General features: G+C 39.3%; 1 protein-coding gene across 1 annotated transcript in view; it reads left to right on the top strand.

The window, feature by feature from the left end:
* USH2A (usherin) overlaps positions 1 to 20129 on the top strand; it is a 587033-nt gene that overhangs the window by 261940 nt on the left and 304964 nt on the right. Inside the window, exon 31 of the mRNA XM_058169610.1 lies at positions 785 to 946. Within this exon, the coding sequence (XP_058025593.1) occupies positions 785 to 946 (162 nt within the window). The remainder of the gene's footprint in view (positions 1 to 784; positions 947 to 20129) is intronic.

Below are 20129 nucleotides of genomic sequence, written 5' to 3'. Positions count from 1 at the left end.
ATTTTGGCTGTCATTTCCCCATTTATCATTTAGCAGGTGCATTGCTAACCAGTATTGGCCGATAATATACAGAAAACTTGAGAATGATCAAATTGTCTTCTCAAATTCACCAAGTTGACCCATACGGGGAGAATGCAAAAGATATCACCAAGTTTAGTGAATGCTGCTTTGATTTTTGGGAGAGTGTCTTTTTTCTATAGTATCAGGGGTGAGTTCCAAATCCCGTCACTACTGGTTTGCTCATGCGCACACTTCTGCTATGCAGAAGTGTCCAGGTGGGTGAGTTGAGCCTCCTGCCGCCATTGCTACCAGTTTGCCCAATTGGGTGCGAACCGGTAGCAACCCACCACGGTATAGTATGTGTATGCATTTCATTATAACTGCACATTGTATTATTTCTTACATAGTGCTTTGTACCCTGGTCAAATTAGAAAAACAGAATTCATTTTTTAGTGCAGTTTAAATAGATGTGGAGAGCCAGTTTGGTTTAATTGTTACAGCAGCAAACTAGAAACCAGGAGACCAGGACTTCTAATACTACCTTAGGCACAAAGCTAGCTGGGTGACTTCAGGCCACTCTCTCTCTCAGCCCATGGAAAGAAACACTTGAAAATGTTGCCAAGAGAACTGCAGGGAATAAATCAATGCAATCACCAGACATTGAATCAAAGATATCCTCCCCACAAAAAGGGTTAAACCCCTAAAATAAGTGGTTCTAAATCATATAACTCATTTGATCATGAAGCTATTATTTGTTTATTTGTTTGTTTGTTTGTTTTTACAGCTCCACAAAATGTCCAGCCACCCACAACTGTTTCATTCCCCACATCTTTATGGCTGAGTTGGGCTCCTCCAAAAGCACCAAATGGCATAATCACACAGTATATTTTATATATGGATGCTCAAAAAATTTATGCTGGAAATGAAACCAAGCTTATTGTCAAAGGTGAGTTGTAACCACCTGATATTACCATATAGACTTTCACTTACATTTGCCTGATTATCCCTTTGGAATTAAACTTCAGATGAGTCAAGTATGGCACATATTAAGCCACTGTTTTTTTCATATTAAGTAAAAAGTGAAGGATTTGCTTTTCTCAGATTTAAAAGCAATTCTCATCTAGCAATCCTTTTTTCCCATTTGATCAGTAAATGATTTATACAGACTAACTTAAATATGGCTATATTAATATGAGAAATTAAGAGATAAAAAGATTATATTTCTCTTTTAGCAGTCATTGAGTGATAAGTATACATGTGTTAGCAAGATTATAAGTGTTCCCTATCACATATACTCAAGAGGAAACTCAGCAATCAAAAAACTTTAAGAGCCTCCCTCCTCCCGTAAGTAGTGTAGTAAAGTAATGGCAGAAAATGAAAATAACAACCAGAGAATTTAGAACTAATTGTCCTAGAAAAGGTCATCGCTAACTATGAAGAACCATGGAAATGAGTACTCCATTCTCCATCATTTTATTGCATCTTTTGTGAAGGCCTTTTTTACAACTTCATTATATGTCCAAGTAAGATGATTATTTAAATTGTCAGGGCGTGCAGCGGCCATCTAGGGAGTTATCTATGGGGAGAAAGGAGGCAAAAGGCGACACGTGCATCATGCCATCACTCAAATAGCAGAATTTATGTACTTCCATCAAGACCATGAGACAACCGATGCACATAATTGTTTCATTTGTGCGGTGCCACTGTGTATATTAACTTCTTGGTAGCAGTATTAAAGCAAATATGCAGAGTATTCATGACTGCTTAAGCAACGTCACCAAAGACAGGGTCCAGAGATTTTTTTAAAATGCATTTAGATATTACAAACTCAACTTGAATTAATGAGTTCATTACTGGTTTAGGCAGATAGGGCTTCTGAAATTCATTAATATTGCAGCTCAATACTCACTTCACACATGAGCCTGACTGAATTCAATCAGCTTTATTTCAGAGTAGATGTACATAGGGTTGGCTACCTAGAGTGATTCTGATGTTGTTGGTTGGACGGATATATACTTTTCTGTGAAATTGTGGGGTATCAGTCTCATAAAAAAGAGCACCCAGCAGTGCAGCCTTCTTTGTCACATATAAGATTGGTAGCTAAGGCACTTATATGTTCTACAACTAACCAATAAATCTCAATTTTCTAACACGAGATGTTACCTAGGGAGGTAATGAAATAGCTGCCAAATGAAAAACCAAGTTCAAAGAACCCCTACAATCCAACAAAGAGCAATATATACATACATGGCAAATGGGGGCCAACCAAATCTTTCCTGTATGGTTTCCAGTAGTTATCATATTCTAATCCTGCTCCTTTAAAAACAGCCTTATTACTAGTTCATATTTCTATTCTGCTGTAAAATAATCCACTTTCTCACAACAATTTTTTCCCCCAAGTTAAGATCTACTCAACACATATTTTACTTGTGTGTTTCTTTAAAATACTTTTAGTACAAATGCTTCAGTCGGCTGACTTTAACTGGCTCACAGCAACAATATATAATACATAACGTTATAAGAATTAAGAAATTATCAAAAATATCAAATAATAAATACAATCAACATAAACTACAAAAATGTCATGAAATGATGATGGAATGATCAAACCATAGTGAAATTCACAATGTTTTAACTTATTGGAGTGTTTAAGCACTCCAGTATCTTATCAATTTCCCTGAAACCAAAAATACAGCTTATATAATCATTTGCTTTAAGTTTTGCCCACTAGAAACCTTACAGTTTGAAGAACTTTACTATTAATGTTACATTAACCTGGTATATATCATATGTGTCATTAATTATGCATTGTGGACTGCAGTTCCAAAACCTATACTACAGCATGCATTTTGACTTTTTTTTAACATTAGAGGCATGGCATACAATACCATGTAGCTATACAACTGTATACATGCCCAAATATGTATGTGTTATTAATGCTAGTAAAATTCATAAAATATACAGTTTTAAGACTCTCTTCTTTAAAGTGATTTTAAATTGCTTAAGGATTTGACCAGAGAGCAGAATTACAGGCTGATCATTAATGAATCCAGCAAGATTTCAAAGGTTGAGGAATCCATGCCATCATACATTCTGGATACTAATATCCTGTTGACTTTCTTGTTCCAACATGCTCTTGTTTCCTCACTCTTTTCTGATAAGGAGATAAACAAGGCAGAACATTTTAAGCACTCAGTAGGAGTCATGAAAAATCATGGATACATGCTTGTTGTACTTGCGAGTGATGTGTGGTAGTTGTAGGATTCTTAATGCCGCTCAGACCTTGACAGTGTAACTGTAGTATTTCCAAAACACTGAATCAGAGAAAATCCTCAGATTATTACTGAGTAATCCAGTTTCACAAAAACTCTTATTTCCTGGATTGCATAGGTTGCAGTTTTATTCCTGTTTATCCTGTGACATAGCAGTTCTTTTGAGTTAAAAGATGACCTGGAATAATCAAAAACTCCTTTTGGAATTGGGCCAGTCTACTTGAGATAATTTTACAAAGATTTGTTTGTGACAGCTAATCAGAGGAACTATTATCACAACGCTATTCATACAGAAAAGAATAAATTTAAAACTAAGCATTCTAAAGTTTTAAGCAGTTAACAATAGGATCCTGTATATGTTTTTGTGTGTGATAAATATGCTTAAAGCCTCGGACTGCAGCCTAATTGGATTATACTCCACATTTTAATCTCATGAAAATTCAGAAATTCCTCTAAAATCCTTGCAGAGCATTCAAAATTGAGTTAGCGATAGAGATTAAGCAGCCTGACTGGTATGAGGTGAGAGTTTGAATATTCTTTTGTCAAGTGACTAAATCCTGAATCACAAAGGAAATTAAACTTGCTTTGCATACATGGCAGACAGGCAAGGTTAAGTTGATCAGACCTTTGAAATCTTGGCAGTAGAATGCATTTTTATTACAAGAACCTAGACAAACTAAATGACGGTATTAGCATGGCTGGCTTTACATTACAGGTGTCTTCAGCAGAATATTTCAACAATTATGGCTTCTAGCCAGGAGGTTACCTAGGGGTAGCAACTGATTCAGTTTTTAATTTTCCTTGGTGCTGCTTTGGATCACCAATTCAGCCGCATGGACCAAGGCAAGCATCTGCCTTGAATCTTGCCAAGGAGCTGTTTTCTTGGCAGCTACTGGTATGTGTTAGATAGTGATGCTGTTGGCATCTGCTCACACAACTCTCCCCCACCCCCCCGCCCCTCCGACAACATAGAAAGTTTCCTCTAGCTTAATTTGGTTGGTTGCCCTGATTTGGTATCCCACTTTATTTGATCGGTCCTAAACTGGCCACAATTTAGTTTGTTGAACAAGATACAACTCATGTTCTGCTCATGCAAGTCTTTATACGTACAGCATTTCTACATTTGTAGTTGATGTGGAGCATTTTACAATACATTCAGTTAAAATATCTTGCCAGGCACATCCCATAAGCTACTAGTGTGGTGGGTCACTACTGACACTGAAAAATGAGTCCAGTTAGAGAACCCCCTGAAGGCTCTTGATGTGTACTATAATAAATAGTGCACACTTTAAGTCAAACTTTTTCATTCTGTATTCAAAGGTAATGGATTTTCAGTAACCATAGTAACCTTGGTTTATTTCTAGATAAATACATGAGGTATATACATTTTGGTTTTATTTTTGAATATAAACTACCACATTATGTATTGCTAATAATATGAGAAATAGGATATAGGGTCACATAATGACAGTTTAAACTAGTATGCATTTTTCTTCTGGAAAAAATAAATATTTATCAAATGTATAGATGCAATTAATATTCCCCCCTCCAGGTTTTTCTATATTCTTGTACAATCATTTATCTTCTTCTTTGCAAGACCCCCATCAATCTTTTCTATGTGTGCGTGTTCATGGGCCTTCTGTCCCATGTCTTCTACAAATATGGAAACAAAGCTGGTTGTAATTTTGTATTTAAAATAATAATAATGCCTATAGCCAGAGTTGTATTTTCCTGATCAGATCCAATCCAATTTGACATGTTTAAATCTCTTTACCTGATGATGTAGCGCAAGGCAGGAATAAGTTTTGTTGGTAGATTGTCCATTCTACTGTCTACCAATCTTTTTGCCTAAATTTCAGATGTAGTGCTGAAAACCACAAGGTATTTAGTTCTGACATTTTTGGGGGGTCCCGGATATAACACATCATTTCATGGATCTTCTTCAATTCATTTCTTATTCAGACTTATCAGTGAATGAGTTTTGTGCTTAAGGGGCAGTAGGAAGAGATATTATTGATTCCACGATCATATCAAAACTTGGATTGTTTGTTGTATTCCATCTCTGCAGGGCTGTCACTCTTCCCAGAAGATAGATGGAGCTAAAAGTTTCTTGAAGGCTCTGGGAAATGTTTTGGAAGTTTTGGCTGGCAATCCTGCTAAAATTAACCAGTTAGTTAATTGATAGATTTGAAAATTATTAGAGATATTGATGCCAATTCATTTTGCAAAATGCCACTGACTAATCATATATAACCCTAACTATATTCAGATCAACAATCAAGTGAGCAATACCCAATCAAGAAACTGACAATAAGCCAACAGTAAACAGCTCATCCCCACCAACACTGACAGGGCACAAGACACTAGACTATAAACTGATAGCAAACCACACTCCTTATTAGCACTGAGCCTACCTAGTTTGGCTAATGAAGCATCTGCAAGAAAACAACAATGCTCAGAGAGCACCAAAGACCTCCTTTATCATAAATAAGATTGTCAGGTTATGCTCTCCTTTTTTAAGCTATAAAGCACAGCAATTCACTATCATCAGGATGAAGTTCTTGTTTTCACTTGAGTTGCTGTTTTATTTCTACTTGCCGTATTTTTCGGAATATAAGATGCATATATAAGACCCACCAAGATTTTTTATTGAAAAATTTTTTACAAAATTTTTTAAACCCCCTTTCCCCTCCCCTCCCTCCAAAACCACTCTCCTCCCCCCACCTCCTGACTTCCCAGAACAAACACAAGGTATAGTTCACCCCTCCTGTTCAACATCTATATGAAGCCGTTGGGTGAGATCATCAGTGGCTTTGGGGTGAGATATCAACTGTACGCCGATGATACTCAGCTGTACTTTTCCACCCCGGGCCACCCCAACGAAGCTGTCGAAGTGTTGTCCCGGTGTTTGGAAGCCATACGGGTCTGGATGGGGAGGAACAGGCTCAAGCTCAATCCCTCCAAGACGGAGTGGCTGTGGATGCCGGCACCCCGATACAGTCAGCTGCAGCCACAGCTGACTGTTGGGGGCGAGTTATTGGCCCCAAAGGAGGGAGTGCGCAACTTGGGTGTTCTCCTGGATGCACGGCTGTCATTTGAAGATCATTTGGCGGCCGTCTCCAGGAGAGCCTTTCACCAGGTTCGCCTGGTTTGCCAGTTGCGCCCCTTCCTTGATCGGGATGCCCTATGCACAGTCACTCATGCTCTTGTTACCTCCCGCCTGGATTATTGCAATGCTCTCTACATGGGGCTCCCCTTGAGATGCACTCGGAGGCTTCAGTTGGTCCAGAATGCAGCTGCGCAGGTGATAGAGGGAGTCACACGTAGCTCCCATGTGACACCTCTCCTGCGCAGACTGCACTGGCTTCCTGTTGCCTTTCGGGTGCATTTCAAGGTTTTGGTAACCACCTTTAAAGCGCTCCATGGCTTGGGACCTGGGTACTTACGGGACCGCCTTCTGTTACCTCATGTCTCCCACCGACCCATACGCTCGCACAGAGAGGGCCTTCTCAGGGTGCCGTCCGCCAGACAATGCCGGCTGGCGGCCCCCAGAGGAAGATCCTTCTCTGTGGGGGCCCCCACTCTTTGGAATGAACTCCCCCTTGGTTTACATCAAATACCTGACCTTCGGACTTTTCGCCGCGAACTGAAAACATATCTGTTTGTTCGTGCGGGGCTTTCTTAAATTGTTTAGTTTTAAATTCTAAATTTCTCTTTGGTTTTAATTGGGGTTAGATTCTTAATTATTTTAATTTCGGCCACACTGTATAATAAGTTTTTTAATTTTATTTTAACTGTATATTGTTTTTTTTTACTCTGGCTGTACACCACCCTGAGTCCTTCGGGAGAAGGGCGGTTTATAAATCTAATAAATAAATAAATAAATTAAAAAAAAATCATTCACTAAATTTTCCCTTTCCCAGAACACCCATAAGGTATAGTTCAAAAACAAACATAAGCTAAATTATTCCAAAACAATTATACAAATTTTTCCTCTCTGGCTCTGACTTCCCCCTTACATAACCAAAATCCTTCAAGAAATAACAATTAACATTGATAAAATATATTCAATACAGCAGATTAATCCTAAAGTATTTAAAACCAGATAATGCTTAAAAATCCAATCCAATTCAGAGAATATCTCCCTTGTAGCTTCTATAAACCATATAATCAACCCATTTTCCCCCCAAATCTTTCTTACATAAAGTCTTTCGAAAGTATTTTATTTACAATTCAGTAAAACACATTACATAATTTTGATACAGCAAATTACAATCTCTATTCAACTTTAGTCCTTCCTCCTCTGACCATCGCCATTTTTCTTAGTACACAAGCTTAAGAGAAAAGAAAAAAATATCCGATATAATTCCAAATATCTAGTCTTTTGTGATATATATCAAACATATAATCAACCCATTTCTTCCAGATCTTTCTTGCATATAGTCTTTCAGGAACGCTAATATTTTTATCTGTTAATATTTTTAAAAAAAACTTCTTTCAAGAATAGTACTTTTGTCTCTTGCCATTTTTTTTGATGCATTAGTCTCTGTCTTTCCTTCATTACTCCTTTTAAAAAGTCAATCACAATATCTCCTAATGGTTCCTTTTGTCCAGCAATCCACAAATTACTACCATATATTCCATCAATCTGGAAGGAAAACTCTTGTAAAGCATTAGCCCTGTGTATTTTGTCGGTTCGAGAAACAACCTCTTGTAACGCAAATTCAGGTGTTTCATCCAAATCTTTTAAAGAAAGCCTCTTTACATTATCTTGTTTATTCACGATCATATCTTCATTTTTATCCACTTTTGCTTGTATCTCCTCCACTCCATTTTCCAAGTACTGATTGGACTGATTAGTTGCCTCCAAACTCTCATACAAAACATCCCAATTTTTTATCAATTCATATTTTTGGATAATTACATACATTTTCTCTATATATTCCTGTATAAAGTCATGAATCCATTCTTCTGAAAGAACCTTCATGGCCAAATTCTTACTGAGAGTCCCCTTCCCAAATACCTAAGCAAACTGAAGTACTCCAACAGTCTGTTTAAATCCAAATAAAAAAAGAAGAAATTAAAAATAAGCAAAAATCCAGTCTGCTCTGCTTACAGTCCAGCACGATACGATAGAGTTTCCATTCACTTTCGCTTTCTCAGCAACTAATGAGCGCCATTTTGTTTCAATGTTGATTGTAAGCGGAAAAAAGTTTTTTTTAAAAAAATAGAAGTCAGATTTAATACTTGCAGTTTAAATGATTGATCGCTTGTGTTTGTTCTGTCTGCTTATTAAAATTCATAGCAATCATTTGAAGCAGAGATGGCCGCTTTCTTTTCTTTCTGCCGAAGCAGAGACATGCTGGGTCTGGAACTGCTGCAGAGGGATTTCCAGGGAACTTTCCCCTTCGAGTTCCTCGCTTTCAAATCAAGAAAGCGGGGCCTCTAGGGCGTTCTTCCTATCCCTCCTCTGCTCTTTCCTTTCCCCTTTACTCAGGGAAAGTACTTTCAGCCGGCAAACAGCTGATATTCGCTGTTTTCACCGGCTTTTTATAGAATCCCAGCGTGGGCACCTTTTAGGCGTCCATCGAAGAGAGTGGAGCCACCAGAAGTCAAGATACACCAAGATTTTGAAGTGGTAAGCAAGAAAAAAAAGTTTTTACCTTGCCCGGCCCACAGGAACACTCCGCAGGCCTCCCAAACCCTCCGTTTTTGCAAAAATGGTGCGCAGAAGGTTTGGGAGGTCCTGGGGGCTGGGGAGGGCAAAAACACAACACGTGGGGTGTTGGCAGGCTAAAACTGGGCCCATTTTTTTGCAAAAATGGGGGCATTTATGCCCTCCCCAGCCCACAGGAGCACTCTTCAGGTCTCCCAAAACCTCTGTGCACCCTGTTTTTGTGAAAAACGGGCTCATTTTTTTCAAAAACGGGAAGCACGGAGTGGGGTTTCAGGAGACCAAAAATGTTTTGAGGCTGTATTTGGCTGTATAAGACACAGCAACATTTCCACCCTCTTTTGGAGTGGGGGGAAGTGTGTCTTATACTCCGAAAAGTACAGTAAGTCTGCATAGTTTGTGTCACAATGTACTTTACTGAGATGATTAAATAATAAAACTATTCTTAAATTATTAATCCAGATGTATATTTATATGCCATCACATGCATTCCCTTGGACTGGCATAAGAAGACATCAATACCAGCATTCTGGAGCTGCATTTATACTGAGATTCTCCAATAAGGGAATTTAGAAAGAAAATTAAACCAGAAATTCACTTTATAACTTTTTGATAATTTAGATTTCAAAAATTTAGAATAATTTAGAAGATTAGAGAACATTTGCAATGAGAGCATTTTTCTATAACATTATTCTCAGTTGAGCTATATTATGTTTTTGAAGCAGCAGCTTTCCTTGCAAAACATTTTTAAGTCAGATTTAGGATGAACTGTACCACACACACACACACACACACACACACACACACACACACACACACACACACACACAAAAGCTTTTGTCAGTTTTTAAGAAATTGCCTTCAGTTAAAGAAGTCTTTGCACAAACTAGCTGTTTCTGCACAGCATGCTAACTTGGTTTATTGAACTATAGTTTAATGAATTAACCAGATGGTTTGTTCACACAACATGACAAATTTGTGAACTCCATTTTAGCCTAATGTTTATCCAGTATGTCGGTGATTTAATTTGATTAAAATAAAATTAAAATGCAGTATGGGTTCAGATTTAAACTTATATGTTTAACAGCCACTCATCCCACCAAACTACAATGTCAGCACACATGGGGCAAAAGATAACTTTAGGAAAGATACCAGCTAAGAAATGTTCTGCAGTTACTAAAGAATGGAAGGAACTAATTTTAGCACTTACTATGGAATGAAAGGAACAATCATTACAGAATAAGTAAATTTTAGTTTGGGTTGTTTTGGGAAATACGATTTAGGTAAATTTTGGTCTAAAATGCAGACTGACTCATTTTATCCTCTTGTTCCTAAAGACCAAAAAAAAAAAAGTACGATAGAAAGCATGTACTTAATCCATACTTTTTTTCTCAAATAATGAGTTGTTTTTTAGACCCACCCATTAAAACAAGCCGTAGTTTGGTAAGGGCCGTGGTGGCTCAGGCTGTAAGATAGCCTGTTATTAAAACACAGCTGCCTGCAATTACTGCAGGTTCTAGTCCCACCAGGCCCAAGGTTGACTCAGCCTTACATCCTTTATAAGGTAGGTAAAATGAGGACCCAGATTGTTGGGGGGGCAATAAGTTGACTTTGTAAATATACAAATAGAATGAGACTATTGCCTTACACACTGTAAGCCGCCCTGAGTCTTTGGAGAAGGGCGGGATATAAATGTAAATTTAAAAAAAAAAATAAAAAAATTAAAAGCTGGGTGAATCATAAGATTACATATACAGTAACATGAAGTTCAATGATAGATTATTAATACTAAAGAGAGTTTCACTGGGACAAAGAAGAAATGAAGACACCTTTTTTCTTAAAACATTTGAAATTGTCTTTGTCTTAATAGTGACATGTTAAAATGAGAAAGAATAGAAAGGGAAGCAAAGTAAATTAGACTTTGATATAAGAGGCTGTTGCTGTTGTTTCAATCTCCTAGATCTAGTGACTTAAACAGAAGCAGATTCTCAACACAAATGGCTAGCTCTTCCAATGGCTTCAAGGGTGATTTGTGTCCTTCAGCAGTAAGTGGAAACTTCCATATAACGTGTAATACTATTCCTCCTATGCCTCGCAGGAGAATACTGTTAAATGTTAAATCTTAGGACAGTAATAAACTGCATTGCTTTTGGGGGTCTCCTACATCTGCTGGTTGTGTTGCCATAATTCATTACCATCCTGGACCAGGTAGAATCCCTAGTGCAGCTGGTGCATTTGATGTGATACACCTGTAATGCTCAGTTACAGCCCAGGGGTTAACAGCCAAGCAACAATAATTATCGTGCTATATAGGTCACCGTTTTTGTAATATCCATAATGTGCTCCTTTAGACCGCTGGCATCATTCAAATACAGTTTTTTAGCTGCATTTTATACGGCCATTCATTCATACAAAGTTCTACATTAATGTATTTGCCACTGACAGTATTTCTAGGATCATGTGAATCAATTAACACAGGAAATGTTATTTCAGAAAATATTAAGAATTGCCAGTGGAAATTTAGCTTACAGTAGTGCTGGTTTTAAAAAAACAAAAACCCAAAGGATTTTGAATGTAAGATTTTTTTAAAAAAGAAATTGGTCAGGTTCACTAACTGAAACTCAGCAAAAGCTAGCAGGAAGCTTGATATGATGTGATTAAATAAGAATCCTAGAACTGAGAAAGGGACTTCAAGGATTATCTAGTCTGACCAGTGGTGGGACTCAAGTAATTTAACAACCGGTTCTCTGCCCTAATGATTTCTTCCAACAACCAGTTTGCCAAACTGCTCAGAAAGTTAACAACCGGTTCTCCCGAAGTGATGCAAACTGGTTGAATCCCACTACTGAGTCTGACCTACTGCGATATGTAGGGAAAAATAATGAAAGCATCCTTATGAAATGGCTGCCTTAAAAACCTCCCAGAAATGAAGAATTAGCAAGTTCTATTCATCTGTTAATCCCATTTTACTAATAGGAAGTTTTATTTATTTATTTGTCACAACAGTATATATAAGCATAAGCATGAAATAGCTATACGATATATAAGCATGCATATATATATATATATATATATGGAATTGAGGGTTGAGGAGGGTGGGCTATAACATGTATCAATTATTCCTGATCCTATTTATATGGCAGTGGAAAATATTCCCTAACCACCTGCCTGGACATTGACATCACACAATTGCCTTCAGTCATCTATTCTTCAAACTAAATATATCAAATTCCTTCAGCCTGTCTTCATGAGGCATACTCAGATCCCAATATTAATCCACTTTTGAGCTTGTTCTAACTTGAAAATATTTATATTTGTGCATTTGTATGTGTGTGTGCACCTTCAAGTCACACTCCTGATGATTGCCTAGGCCAGGGGTCTGCAAACTTGGCTTTTTTAAGACTTGTGGACTTCAACTCCCAGAGTTCCTCAGCCAGCTTTGATGCCTGGCCTAGACCATTACTTACTGCAGTATTCTTGGCAAAATTTTCACAGGAGTTTATCCTGTATGATTTTATCTACAATATCATATCTTTGTTTACCCCTAAGCAATTTTGTTCCCCTCCCCTTTTTGGGGGGATAATATCCTTCTTAAGTTGTGTTGACCAAAACTGCACAGAACTCCAGTGTGGTTTCACCATAGATGTTTTTCAAGGCTTTTAGTTCCTTCCCAATGATTCCAAATATGGAATTTTTTACAAGTTGCATGGCGATTTGCTCTTAATATAAGCACATAATTATACCTATACTATTTCATCATTATTATTTGTATGCCACTTTTTCTAAATCACAATAACAATAAATTTTCACAAAAACCTATAGAGACAACCTATTCGAGATAATAACCACAGGTGGATTTTTTAAAACCCTTTACGAATATAAATCATTAAAATTGAAATTGTTTTCTTAGCCTGTGCAATAAAGGTAGGAAAGCTGTGTAACCCTGAACTGAACAAAGGACAAAAACTTTCAAAGATTATCCAGGTGTGACATTACAATGACCCCATTAGGTTCAGGCCATAATTAAAACCTCTCAAAAGTGTCCATGATTTTGGGTCTTAGGATCTGCAACAAAATTAACTAAGATCTTGAGAAATAGCTATTTTAGCAGATTATTTCAGCAAGATATTTCAACACTGATAAAAAGATTTCAAACATAGATAGTCCCTGAGTTACAACTGTGATGGAACCTGCCCATCATGGTCAGAAGTCAGGATGATGGTTAAGTGAATTATATCACTGGTCAACCCTCTCATCCCTGCTCTCCCCAATACAGGTTATTAACAGAGGAGGTTTTTTAGGAAGAGATTAGACAAGAGTTTGCCTGAAATGGAATAGGGTTTCCTGCCTGAGAAGAGGGTTGGACTAGAAGACCTCCAAGGTCCCTTCTAACTCTATTATTCTATTAAGTGGAGCATGGAGTACCTAAGGGATGGGTGGACACCCTGGGGGGCATAGTGCAGGTACAAGCCCACCTGCTTCAGCCTCCCAAGGCCTCCTTTCACCCCCTGAGATATTCCATGCTCTGCTTGCTGCTCCTTGCAGATCCCACAACCACTTGGGTTTCCTCACAAGTTAGAATCATGCTTCTTCTCTTTGCAGATTTGCCTGTGGCAAGATGGGCAGCAAATAAATTTAGAATATAATGTTTACACTTTAAGAGAAATGTCATGCTTTCAAATTTGCCTCTTCTCTGAAAGAATGTGGTTGTAAAATTAGTAATATAGACATTTCAGGTTTTTTAGCACAATGCTATACATATGTGGGAGGTGGTGGCTCAGTGGCTAAGTCGCTGAGCTTGCCAATTGAAAGGTCGGGAGTTCAGTGGTTCGAATCCCTAGTGCCGTATAACAGGGTGAACTCCCGTTACTTGTCCCAGCTTCTGCCAACCTAGCAGTTCAAAAACAAGTAGAAAAATAGGGACCACCTTTGATGGGAAGGTAACACTGTTCCATGGGCCTTTGGCGTTTCGTCATGCTGGCCACATGACCACAGAGACGTCTTTGGACAGTGCTGGCTCTTCGGCTTTGAAACCGAGATGAGCATTGCCCCCTAGAATCAGGAACGACTAGCACATATGTACAAGGGGAACCTTTACCCTTACCTATACATATTTGGTTAAAAATAAGTGGGATTTTCTTTTAGGTACAGTCTTAAGCACCAAAGTAGGACCTTGTGACCCTGTCTCGCCTGGTTCCCATTTCTCTATTGATTTTTTAGAACCGGCACTTTGATATCAGGAGACTCCAACTATAGATAGCCCTTAAAGGTGGGGTAAGAATGAGGACGAGAGATTAAATTCTGAAACTCTTCCCAAACCCTTTTCATCCTCCATCTTAAAATAGATTTGGACATACCGAGAATGGCATTCACTAAAGGACATTATTATTTGGTAATGATGTTTTTACAAATTTCAACTTCTGGTTTCTGCAGTATACTATTGACATTCTGAATAGGTTGTTATAAAAACATGCAGCATTATATAAGGGCTTAATGAAACCTGATATATCTTGATTTTCCGAGTTCATTTGCAATTGAAAGTTGTCAATTTTAATAAATCAAGATTGCCAGTAACTTCTAAAATGCAGTAATTTTATTTTATAATAGAAATACTGATATGTAAATATTTTTAATCAAAGATAATTCTAAAAATCCATAGAACTTTTATTTACCAGAATATAACTGAGTATATATAGTATTCAGTTTCTTTTTACCAAAAAATAATTTAACTAAATGAATAAAATAAAGAATACCATCAGATTTTAGTGTATTCAAACTATTTTCTTTCATTCTATTATGCATTAAATTATATTTTCTTTTTGAGGGATGAAAAGTTTTCAACACTGCTTGTGTTGTTGGCTAATTCAAAATCACACAGTAATTTTTCCTTATGTTATTAATTGGCACAAAGAGCCTGAATCTATGCAGAACTGAAGTCTTTTGGTATAAGCTTATTTTTAACTAATAAAGGAGAATATTTGTAGCTCAGGGTTGACATGAGGGGTCCTTGGTGCTTTATCAGCTTGCTTGTTTTCCTGCAGACATTTCATTACCCAAATTAGGTAACATCACTAGCACTGATATTGTTGCCTTGTTTGTGTAATGAAACGCCTGCAAAAAAACAAGCAAGCTCAGACAGCATCATGGACCCCTTATGTGTAACTCTTGCAAACAGGAAGTTGGAGCTGAACAGTGTTCAATAAAACATGACATCTATTGAGAAAAAATGAACAATCAATCTTTTTGAAAGAAAACAATGAGACCTGGGTTAGCTGTAAAGTTGGAGAGAAACTGTTATTAGAAAGTTTACAGTGTGGCAGTCTACCAATATGGGTACCAATTCATTGTTGGAAACAAGCTGTAAAATATAAAGAAAATCTATAAGAAATTGATGTCTTTAAGGTGGCTGCCCTAGGGAATATTCTGTAGAATTCACATTAATAATTACAATTCTAGCACAGCTGTCAAAACAAAAAGATTCCCAAGCCATCTTGTTGATTAAAACTCTTCTTCCTTTCCTGTCACAACCCAGGCTGGATTTCAGTCAGCAAAAGTGAAACTTACCTGGACGGTTAGTTTGGCACATAACTCAACTCAGTTATAGCCATCACCTCATGCAACTGAGCTCATTCTTGAACCTCTTCCAGAGTAAAATGCTTTCAGTAAGATATTAAATATAATGCAGATTCATCTAGTTTTTAATGTAACTTTCTTGCTAAAATGGATGGGGGACATGATTTCAGTCCCACAACTAATATTTTAATATTTTGGTTTGAATTCTAATCTTATTCTGAGAATGAGCATGTTCTGATACAATGAGGCAGCTAATTGAATGACTCATTTGTCAGAAAACTTTGTCAAAGCAATCGAATAACTGGATTGAATTATACAGGACAACGTTGAACTTGCATAATAAATAAAAAATACAATTCTACTATACTTTGTAGAATGTATCAGAGTCAGCATATTGTCCCCAACAATCTGGCTCTTCATTTTACCAACCATGGAAGGATGGAAGGCTGAGTCAACCTTGAGCCACTCAGAATCGAACTTCTGGAATCAGCAGTGAGTTAGCCCTGCAGTACTGCATTCTAACCATTGTGTCACCATGGCTTATTATCAATTTTAAAAAGCCTGGAAATAAATCAATCTCACATGTTGCTCCCAACACTGAAATCTTGGCTATTGAATATAACTATTGAAAAGAGATACTGAAAGTTTTTTTAAAAACTTTGATCTAAAAAAGGAGACACTATTCAGCTAAGCTTTAATGGATAATAAATAATCAGTAAGGTCCTAACTTAGTAGCCAGTGAAGGTATGAAAATAACAAAAGCAGAGAACAGTGGGAATTGAAAAATATACCTTCATCAGCATGCTTGTGATTGGGGAATTCAGGAGTCTCTTAAGGGTTCACCACTTGTGAATTATGCATCTCACACTCACTAGTAGGCGTAAATGCATAATTCTAATCTGTTCTTATAATTTATTTATAACACACCAGTAGAATGTAAATTGTCTGCCTCCTTTCAACAAGCTATCATGCCATTTAAGGTATGCAGATATTTCAGAGGAGGCTACATAGACAATTTGCCTAGGCTAGCACATTGATTCCAATTAAAGGGCACATAAACTGCTAATGATAAATTAAACTTGTTCTCCCTGGCTCATGGGTAAGCTGCACAGGAGGGCTGCAAAGCAAAGTAAACAGAAACTAACTATTCGTCCTAAAATAATAAGTACAATACAGCACATTTTTTCTTTAAAAAAGTTAAATCTTCTCTTCATGATATATAATAAAAGAAAAAAAAATATTGCTTATGACTACAAAGTAAGATGCAAATAGTCCCATATCTATGGCACTAGGATTGACAGGAATGTAACCAAATGGAAGCAGTAAAGGAAAAAGTTCATGTTAGTGAAATTCGTTGCTGATTGCAGTTACAAACCAAAGATGCAACCTAGCTACCACATACACACAGACTGCACAGTTTGCTCTTGATCACCTTGCTCTTCACACATGGTAAATGGAAGCAGGTTGGTGCCTGTACCATCCCATGTGAGAAGGAGACTTAGTTTTGTTTGTTTGTTTGTTTGTTTGTTTGTTTGTCTCCTGCTGCAGTAAAATTCTCACAATACATGTACATTTTCTGCAACTTTCATTTGATCCAGGCCAGTGGGGATGGAGGCAATCCTCACTATGTCACGCAGTAAAAATTATTCTCTATCGTTGTTCTAAATAAGATGAGGTTTCATTCAAGTTCAATTGAACCTTACTATCTCTAGGAAATATCATGTTATGTCTTTCTTGAAATCTTACTTTTTTACATGCATTTCTTCTTTTAGTAGCAAAGCTTCATTAAGTGTGTGTGTCAGAAGTGGTTTTCAAAATCTGTCGCTGTTATGACCTAGGCCCAAGTAGTTATTACCAGACACAATCAGTCCTAAACAAACATATTTTATTAGAACAGCTGAGAATTATTTCATTCTCAGCTTAGTCCAAATTAAGTCCCAAACAAAATCCTTCATAAAAAGTCCTTCAGCCTTATCACAAACCTTTGTCTTCTTTGGCACTCTGCCGAAGGCTTTTCTTGGCAAAAACCCCACGAAGTTCAGAAAGAGGAGACAAGAAACAATTATAGCAATGTTGCTTTCTTACAAAGAACCCAAGAGCAGTTGCTGCTCTTTTAAGTCTTATGGGAGGGGTCAATCATCTCCTGGTTTTACTCCCAAGTCATCCTTTTTGCTTTAGCTGCTCTTGCCTTCTGGCAGCTCTCCACATGCATGCACTAGGAACGGGCTCCTCCTGTTACTTTGCCTCTCTGCTGTCTGGCTCTGGAGTCCGCACATTGCTCCCAGATGGCCCTGGCCCAGTGGTGGGATTCTGCCGGTTCTAGGCAATTCGGCCAAACCATTTGTTAAATTGCTGGCTCGCCCGTCCCTCGCCCACCCCTCCCCACCACTACTTACTGGCCTCGCAGCACACCAGACTGGACCATTTGTTAAATTGCTGGCTCGCCCTGCCCCTTGACCCACCCTGCCCCGCTGCAGAAGCCCCAATCAAGTCAATTCCCGGGCCAGCCCCCCCAGCCTTCCTGCCACCATGGAAAACCCCAGTTGAGTGCTGACTCCTGAGCCAGCTTAGGCTGCCCCCCCTTCCATCCCCAGCCTTGCCTGGCTAGCTCTGCCACCGCCACATCTCCATCGCACGTGGCGCTTGTGGCCTAGCTAGCTAGCTGCCCCCCCATCTCTGGGCTTGCCTGTCTTGCTTTGCCACCAGCACCAGGGCTCCATTTCTGTGCTTCCTGGAGCTTCCTGCTTGCCTCTGAATGCTGGCTGAGAAGCCACATGACCATTCTAGCTGGGAGACCGCTCTTTCCCCCCTCACCAGGAACCGCATGGCCATGTGGTTCCCAGCCGGGGGGGGGGGAGAGCGCTCTCCCAGCTAGCATGGCCCCACTGGTAGGACACTTGCCCCACTGGTCAGCAGGCTGCTCACCTGCCTGGCCAGTGTCAGAAGAGAGGAAGACCGAAAAATTCAGCCGTCTTCTCCTCTGTCTCAGCCTCAAGCACTTCATGGCACTGGGATCTTCTGTGAGTAGATGGTACATGCCCACGCACTGTCTCCTCGCAGAAGATCCCGGCGCAGTGAGATGTGTACATGTTCTCTATGTGTTTCAGCTGAGAAGGAGACAACTTGCCTGAACTTTTCTTGCCTCGGAAGCTGTTCTTAAGTAGCAAGGACAGGCTGTGGCACCTGCTTCGACCAGCCCATAAAACAGGGCAGTGATGGCGGCGATGGGCCAGGAGAACGGCAGGACACGTTAGGACAGTGCCAGCCTGAAGCTCGTCAGCAGGCTGTCCTCCTGGCCAGATCTGGCCACGAGTGACACTGGCCACGATGTAAAAAAGATGTTGAACCTCTAGAAAGAATGCAAGAAGAGCAACAAAGATGATCAGGGGACTGGAGGCTAGAACATATGAAGAACGGTTGCAGGAACTGGGTATGTCTAGTTTAATAAAAAGAAGGACTAGGGGAGACATGATACCAGTGTTCCAATATCTCATGGGTTGCCACAAAGAAGAGGGAGTTGGGCTGTTCTCCAAAGCACCTGAGGGTAGAACAAGAAGCAATGGGTGGAAACTGATCAAGGAAAGAAGCAACTTAGAACTAAGGAGAAATTTCCTGACAGTTAGAACAATTAATAAGTGGAATGACTTGCCTGCAGAAATTGTGAATACTCCAACACTGGAAATTTTTAAGAAAATGTTGGATAACCATCTTCTGAGATGGTGTAGGTTTCCTGCCTGGGCAGGGGGTTGGACTAGAAGGCCTCCAAGGTCCCTTCCAACTCTGTTGTTGTTTGTTTGTTTGTTCAGTTGCCTCCTTCTCAGCTGACAGACACAGAGAACATGCACACATCTCACAGTGCCAGGATCTTCAGCACCGTCTCCTCGCAGAAAATCCCGGCGCCATGAGGTGCATGTGCCTGTTTGCTTGAGGCTGAGAAGGAGGAAAAGACTTGGCTGAACTTTTCTGCCTCCCTCTCTTCTGACACTGGCCAGATTGGTGAGCAGCCTCCTGACCAGTGGGGCAAGTGTCCTAGCAGGGGGGCCGTACTAGCTGGGAGAGCGCTCTCTCCCCCCTGTCCAGGAACATATTCAAATAATTTAACAACCGGTTCTGTGGGCATGGCCAGGTGGTTGTGGCTAGGTGGTCATGTGACTGAGTGGGCATGGCCAATGATGTCACTCACAACAGTGAGTGATGTCAAGTTGACCAGTCCCACCCAGTCACATGACCACCTAGCCACACCCACATAACCAGTTATTAAATTATTTGAATCCCACCACTGCCCTGGCCCCATATCTGCCTCTGATGCAAAGCCCTCATCCAGCCCTTCTACTGACTCTAAGACTGACCCATTGTCCTCCCCAGCCTCTCACTGTCTGACTGCTGCCAGCTCCACAGGCTGCTGATGGACCACAACAGTCACTACCAGTTCGCTTGTTGGCGTGTGTGTGCTTACATGCATGTGCAACACTTCTGCGCATTTGCAGAAGCATCTGGACGGGTGAGCCGAGCCTCCTTCTGCTGCCACTACCAGTTCGCCCGATCCAGGGCAAACTGGTAGCAACCCACCACTGGTGTGTGTGTGTGTGTGTGTGTTTATGTGCCTTCAA

The sequence above is a fragment of the Ahaetulla prasina genome, chromosome 1 (assembly GCF_028640845.1).
Source record: "Ahaetulla prasina isolate Xishuangbanna chromosome 1, ASM2864084v1, whole genome shotgun sequence".
NCBI lineage: Eukaryota > Metazoa > Chordata > Lepidosauria > Squamata > Colubridae > Ahaetulla > Ahaetulla prasina.
The sequence above is the reverse complement of the archived record's forward strand: the minus strand, read 5'-3'. Positions and strand labels throughout refer to the sequence as shown.